The 7,782-nt window shown below is 37.3% G+C and overlaps 1 protein-coding gene across 2 annotated transcripts in view; it reads left to right on the top strand.

Moving 5' to 3' along the window:
- CCDC93 (coiled-coil domain containing 93) overlaps positions 1-6,851 on the top strand; it is a 36,125-nt gene extending 29,274 nt beyond the window's left edge. For both annotated transcript variants that reach the window (XM_021398828.1, XM_021398829.1), the window contains exons 20-23: positions 427-464; positions 1,948-2,032; positions 3,257-3,370; positions 5,560-6,851. In XM_021398828.1, the coding sequence (XP_021254503.1) occupies positions 427-464; positions 1,948-2,032; positions 3,257-3,370; positions 5,560-5,613 (291 nt within the window). In that variant the 3' untranslated portion in view covers positions 5,614-6,851. The remainder of the gene's footprint in view (positions 1-426; positions 465-1,947; positions 2,033-3,256; positions 3,371-5,559) is intronic.

Raw genomic sequence — 7,782 nt, forward strand, 5'->3', positions numbered from 1 at the left:
TTGGAAGGCTGTAGATTTGAGGGAGGTCAGTTCAGCTTTCTATGGCAGTTAAGGGAAATGGTTCTGTTTGCAGTGCTTAGGTTTGTTCAGTACAGAACATTTCCAAGTATTCATCATAAGGAGAAACTGCTTGGAAGGTTTAACTGCAGGAGAGTTGGAAGAAGTATTGAAAGCCATGAGGAATCTGATTAATTCCTACTTAGTGAATTTTAATGCTCTCAGCAATCTTCAGAAAGTAAGAAAAAAAGGCACGTTAATCAGCTGGGTGAGTTTATACCATGAGCAACAAAATACTCCTGTTAATGTTGTTACAGATTTCTTGTTGTCTTATTGAAGTGCGGTGCCAGTATCTTGTAGAAGGAGCTACTCATAGTTACATCAGAATATCAGATTTTTTCTTCCTTTTTTTTTTTTTCTAATTCACAGGTCAATTTACTGAATTCTATCCATGACAACTTTCATCAGTAAGTAATGGTCATTTTTCTCTTGATAGTTGCAATGAGTAGTATGGCTGGTTGGAAAAATAGGAGGGGGCATGAGTTACGGACTCTAAAAATGTGTTAGAATATCTTATTAACTTAAACTATTTAATCAAATAGTTTATTAATTCCGTTTAAGCCAGTGTTTGGGGAATTTCAGACTCGGAATTACTTAAATTTTATAGTCAAAATATGTTTTTAATATCTGGTTGTACAGTTGTTGTTGCGTAACAAAATTCAGTCATAATTTTCCTGGCATTAATTGAAATATTCTTTTCCATTTTGCCAAGCTGTGGTTGTGAAATATATATAATACATATTATATAAAACATGAGATTCAGACGTATTTCAGACTTGTTTTTTATAGATTAACTCAGTATTTAAAGGCTTTGATGAAGTGTGAAGTCTTTAAGTAAAATCATGGTTCATTTGGACACATAGGGTCAAAAACCCATCTGTGATGCAGCAAATGTTTATTTCTCTCTGGTGTTTTTTTTTACTTTAGGGGAAAACTAAGTCCAGTGTGATTGTTGTCACAGCAGTGCAGTTCAGTAGAGACATGGGCAGGGAGATGATCTCTTAATTTTTAAAGAATTCTTCCTATTGTGTCTTTCCATAATTCTGTTGTGAAATTGTTCTTTTTTTCTGATGAGTAAGTAATGATCTCTGTACTACAGAATCACCAAGGTTGGAAAAGACCTCCAAGTTCATCCAGTCCAACCATCCACCTCTCACCAGTATTTCCCTCTAAACCATGTCCCTCAGTACAACATCTAAATGCTTCCTATACACCTCCACGAGCATATACACTCGTGCCTTTTTGTGTTTGCTCAAAAACTTTAAAGTTTTTATTTCATTAATTTTGTATTGTCATATTAAAAACTCTAATTACAACAGAAACAGGCCAAAACAATTAGGTATTTCAAGTGCTTTTCTTTGCAGCAGGAATTGTAGATCTGTTTTGGCCAGTGATGAGATTCTTTTGATTCTGTCCAGTCAGTAGAACCCAGTGCTGTAACTGACAGCTGGGACTTGGTTGGTTGTATTGATGGGTGGGGGTTTCTTTGTTTCCCTTTATCTGTTCAAGATACGTTACAAGCCCAAAATTACTTCAGGGCTTTTCCTGTTAGGACACAAAATAATGTTTTAGAATATTGACTGTTCTCCTAGTCCTCCACTCATCTTCCTTATCTTCAAATCAGCTCCTTATCTTACAAGTTTGTGCTCTTGGTCAGTTAACAGTAATTTATTTCTTGAAAGCACATGAGAGAGTTGAACTGTCAGAGAGAACTCTTGTGATGAGCTCTGTAGTCTCTGTTCCCATCTCTTTGATAGTTTATATCAGCTGAAGATCTGCACTGTTGCTCGAAATCAGAGATTAAAAAGATTATTTTTTTACATAGAATACAGGATAATGGTAGATGAGATGCACTGTCTCACATGCATTTATTGCTGTTTTTTTCCCCAGAGCAATGGCATCTTCTGGTTCTCGTGAGCAGTTCTTACGACAGATGGAGCAGATCGTAGAAGGCATCAAACAGAATCGAATGAAGGTCTGAGACGCTTCTCACTTTCTCTGCTAGAACCTGGAAATTATTTCAGAAAAGCCTCTTGGATAGTAACTATGCATGGTGAAATTCAGTATGTGAGGTGCAAATTAAGCAAGAAAATAACAAGTATTATTTTTTTCAAGTCCATGAGAAACTTCTCACCACTGAAATGTTAATCAAGAGAGTAGAAGAGAGATACATACTGTTAACACCTCTCTGCTGGTGGGAATCTTATACCCTTTAATTTTGTTACTGGCTGTGTAGTGATGTAGATGCTTGAAACAGCTGTATGTACCCAAAGCCTCACTGATGTCTCTGAGGTTGATGAGAATTCTTCTATTTGAAAAATGCATGAGTACAGCTGTACCTATGTTAGACTTGCTCTCTGGTGTTAACTAGATTTAGAAAAGCATGTTGTGCCCACGGATCAAGTGAGAGGGCTTTGTGGGTGTGCAGTGCCTGAGAGTTACTGCAGAGAAGACAGAATTGCTTCTGGTATCACTGAGTGGCTGTTCTGTGAAAGTGAAGCTTCAGTGGACTTGTGTAAAGTGGTCTTGGGCCAACGTGCGCATATGAGCCAACAGTTACTCCAATTAAAGTTGTCCATGGATGTATTTACATGCAGTGGGATAGCTTTAAGTAGTGCTTGTTAGTAGTCTCTATTCCTGAGAGGAAGGCAGCCTGCTCTATAATAAGAGCTAATCTTCATTCTGTTTAGGGACTTGAGTTATGTTTGTCACAACTTTGGCATGAAGACAAAAGAAAAGAGAATTTTCATGTGTGGGTCTTGAGCAAGTAAAAATTACGTAGAAAAATTGAAGATGTGCCCTGCCCGGATTGGTACAACTAGCCTACACAACCAAGTCAAGGTCTCGCTGCTTTATCAAAAGCCTACAGTACGCTGTTAATTTCACTATGTCATCACTGATGTAGGACTGCTTGGTGAACAAAATTCTGGGCTTGCAGAGACTCAGAGCTTAGTTCAATTCTGAATGCTACTTATAGTGCCACTGATACTCTGATACACACTGACTGAGATGTCAGCTTTAGCTTTTTAATTTTTCTTAAGAATTGGCCTAAATGTTCACTGTGCTTAAAGCACGAGGCAGGGATGTCATTTATGAAGCATCTGTCTCATTGTTATGGATAATTATTTCTTACGCTTTATGTGCATGTGTGTGTTTCTTACACAGTAAATGACCTTTTGTCCTTCCTGTATACCAACAGATGGAAAAGAAGAAGCAAGAAAATAAAATGCGAAGAGATCAGTTGAATGATGAATACTTAGAGCTTCTAGAGAAACAGAGGCTTTATTTTAAAACAGTGAAAGAATTTAAAGAGGTAAGAATGTTTTTTGCTAGCATAAGTTGGCAAATGCTTGAACTGATCAAGAGTAGTTTAGGAAGTTCTGCTCAGATACAGTAACTGCTTTGAACTGGATTATAAACTTTGCTTTTGGTTAAGAGCAAATTTCTAAACATATGGGTTTGTCTAAACTTCTTACTTTCTGCATTTATTTTCTGGAGACTTAGCAGTGTTTAAATCACAAAGAGTTAGAACTGGCTTATGTGGAAGGACAGTCTCATCTTTGGAATGAGTTCTGTATCACTGCATAGAAATGAGCGGTATTCATATTGTGAGAATGAATGAAATGTACTCTCATCATCAGCATTTTTTTTTTTTTGCAAGGTTCATAATGTAGTTCCGTACTGCATTTCTACTCAATGGGAATTTAGAGGGCAACAAATGGTATTGGAGGCAGTTGGAATCTGACTTGCTTGTGCGTTAGGGACAAACTCAGCAACTAACTGGAGACAAGTGGGTTTTCTGGAAGAACACGACTGATTCTACCCTGACTGAAGTCAGTGGCAGCAGAGGACAGGTCCACGTTGTTTCAGTAATGAATTTGAATGATTATTTTAATTGAGCCACTAATATTATTCCTAAAAGTAAGAATGGGTTTAGGTTTACTAATACTATGAGAGGCAATGAGAACTGCTCTACATTTTTAATCTTAGGGTGTACAACGTGTATCCTTTAGATGATGGTTTAGGCCTCTGAGGTACATAGCACCAGAATAACAGGGAGGAAGGAAAATTCATGAAATTCACATCCCTCCTACTTAGGAATTTATACTGTCTTGAAGTAAATGTGAATGTAAATGTGCTCTTTGACACTTACTCCTTAAAGAGTCTCTAAAATTGGGATAATATGCAGAAACCCAGTTTTCCAGATGAGAAACGTGACTGCAGAATCATTTGAGTTTTATGTAAAGTTTGTCAGTGGATAAAGAAGTGTTTTTGTATGTTGGAGGTGTTGGTTTTTGTGACCTTTTAAAATATAATTCAAGATTTTAAGGATTCTGAACATGTAGGCTTTTGGCTTGACTTTGGCATCAAGTTGTGCACAGGTGTTCCTTATGCTTGCTACCTGTTAACATTGTCTCTTGGTGGGTGTTTCCACATTACTTTTGGACTCTGAATTTTATTCTGAAAATTCTTCTGACACTGATTGGCTAGCACCCCTCCATGTTAAAAGGGAAGTATTAATTCGTTCCTGAGCAAGTTGTATATTTAGGTTTCAAGATAGCATCTCCTAGAGATGTAGGAGCAGCAGTTAGGTATTGGAGCCAAGAGGGCTGTGGAAATGCGTAAATATGGGAGGCAATCTAGTGTCTCTGTAGTCATAAATACTTTAGTAACCAGCCTTCCACTTGCTGTGGAAGGACTGTTTAACCCTTCATTCATTTCACTTTTCTTGAGTTTATTGTCATAATGTGTGCTTCTATTAATTGCTGTCTCCATGGTTATGAATGAAAGTAGTGCTGCTAGGCAAAATTGTCATTTGGCTTCAGGTATTTTGGGGGAAAAAAAGTGTTTCTGGTTTATTCTGAGGCAGCTCCCTCCTGTTTTAGATGATGTGCTCTGGAAGATGGACTGTTCAGCTACTTTTCTGACTGCGTTTTGCATCCTCTTTGAAGAGGTTAGGTGGCCGTGGCAGTTTTTGTTACTTTGGGGTTTTTTTGAAGCAGAAAAAAAGCCGTTTGTCTTCCACTGCCCTGTGAGAGAACTTTGATTCAATCTTGCTATTTTTAAAAATAAAGATACAAAATTTGGGGTTGTTCTGTTGAAGACAGATGGTATATGCCTGTGTACACACATTTCTTGACCAAGAATGGTTTCCTGAACACAGACAGACTGTCTTGTGAATTTTCAGATGTCCGAAAAGTAATCTCAATTTCAGATGTATTCAATTTAGAAATAAATAGGTGCATGCACTCTATTTACTCCTAACAATTTTAGACTAATGGTCAAGGAGCATTCCTTTTGGCGTGTATGTCATGAGGTTTAATGAATTTACCATTGGAATAACATTGTGGATGAATCAAGGATTGACTTCAATTCATCACTCGTTCCAGACTACTTTGGATTTTGGAGATCTTTCAAGTATGAGGCTTTGGTTGGCTGATGTGCAGATACGTGCAATAGGGTTAAGAAAAACTACCTTATCTGTTGGCTTTGTGTTAACAGGAATGTCGTAAGAACGAAATGCTGCTGTCCAAGCTGAAAGCTAGTTCTTCCTGAAGATCTCCAGCTGGTGAAGTTGATCTATATGATTGCTCAGTCTACACATGAAGTCTCTTTTGTGAAGTGACAGTTATAGCTGCAATTGTAGACATATATATATATATATATATATATATACATACACACACCTGTAAAGTCTGGGATTTTTTCCAGTATGTACTCTTTTACATTACTTCATCAAATGGCTGTATTATTCATTATTTCCTCCACTACACAGTAAAGAGTTAATGCAGTACAGCAAAACAGAAATACTGTCTAATTTTATTTATTTTTGTTGTTGGTTTTTTTTTTCTTCATGGTAAGGACAATGAAGATGGCTTATATTTGGGTTTTAACACTGAAGTACCATAAAATTCTGCAGTAAGTAGATACAGACTGTGTAGTATGTCCAGTACCATAAAATGAGCACTGCAAGGTGCAGTAGCTTGTTAATTTTGGCTAAATGTAAACACAGAAAATGGTTCCCAAAACTTTCCACCAGCTAATAACTTCACATTATTTTAATTTAAACTCTAGATAAGATTCCAAAGGAATAAAAAATTAATTTCTAATGGTTGAGACAAAAGAAAATGGAAACTTACCTTGGATAATTCTCATGTAAAAATATAGATCTATATTTTTATAAAGTCTAGAAGTTGTATAAATTTGTTTGAAATTTCCTTTTTATATATAGAGTATGCACTTGTTAAATTACTAGCTCCAGGAAAAACACCTTAATCACTAGAACCATCGTGTTATCCCTGGCTGGGATGAAAATCTAAGTCTTTGTCAGCTGTAACATAGGAAGATAAAGATTCAGACTTTCTACTCAAATGACCTGGTGCTCACCTTCGAAGACCACAGCCTATCTATCTACCCTAATGAAGATTTGTCCTTGAAAGTTTAGAAACTTCGTGGAACACTTTCTGAAACATTTTTATATCTGTATGTATAGTATTTTATAATTCAAACAGTTGCTTTTTGTACTTAACATCAGGATTTTGGACTGACTTAATGTACATCACATCTTTTGTTCAGGAAAAGGAGAACCACGTTATTTTTCCCCAGTGACACTGATGACTGCTGATAGATTACTTTCTATGGCAGCAAATATAAAATAAAAAGATGTTTAGAATTCAGTGAACTTTTGCTATTGTGTTTGTAGGATGGCACTTTGAGGTTCCACACTTAAGGTTGATATAGAAGCCTTAATACAATTTTGAGTTACAAGTGCATTAAAAGATGAATTCTGCAAATGTAGTGTCTTGATGTTCACTGACAGAAATGGTTTCATGTGTCACATAGCATTTGGTAACATGTTATCTCTTGCTGCTTTTGTTAAGCTTGATGTTTAGGTATCTGGAACAAGCTATCAAATGTGCTGTACGCAGAGCTGATCCACAGAGGGGTAAGATTTGTTTTGCATAGATGTTTGGTTATGATACAGAATTCTCAACAGAGATGGTATAAGTTCATCACACCTCACCACCTCATTCCACTCCTTTTGAGAGCAGTGGAAGGCTGTGTATGATCTTATGCAGACTCTGTAGCATTAAATGGAGAAGTGTATGCATTTGTTAAGCTTTTGATAAGGAGACTGTTGACATTCTGTCTGGATAAAATGCAGCAAGCTACCTCAACAGTGGCAGGCTAGATTCAATGTGACGTGCCTTCTTGTGAACAAGGCTGTGATTCTGTGACGACCTGAAATGATTTTCCTGTTCTTTCAGTACAAATAGAAAGAATCATAGAATTAGCTAGGTTGGAAAAGACCTACAAGATCATCCAGTCCAACCATCCACCTACCACCAATAACCCCACTAAACCATGTCTCTCAACACTATATCTAAATGTTTCTTGAACACCTCCAGGGACGGTGACTCAACCACCTCCCTGGGCAGCCTGTTCCAGCGCCTGACCACTCTTTCAGAAAAGTAGTATTTCCTAATGTCCAGCCTAAATCTCCCCTGGCGCAACTTGAGGCCATTCCCCCTCATCCTGTCACTAGTTACAAGAGAGAAGAGGCCGACCCCCAGCTCACTACAACCTCCCTTCAGGTAGTTATAGAGAGCAATAAGGTCTCCCCTGATAGAATAAGATAGAAGAACCTTTACCCTGAGCCATTTTATGCCTTACTCTCCCGCAGTCCCTAGTGACTGAATATAATGCAGGTTGCTTCTCTTGTAC

This window comes from Numida meleagris, chromosome 5, assembly GCF_002078875.1.
Source record: "Numida meleagris isolate 19003 breed g44 Domestic line chromosome 5, NumMel1.0, whole genome shotgun sequence".
NCBI lineage: Eukaryota > Metazoa > Chordata > Aves > Galliformes > Numididae > Numida > Numida meleagris.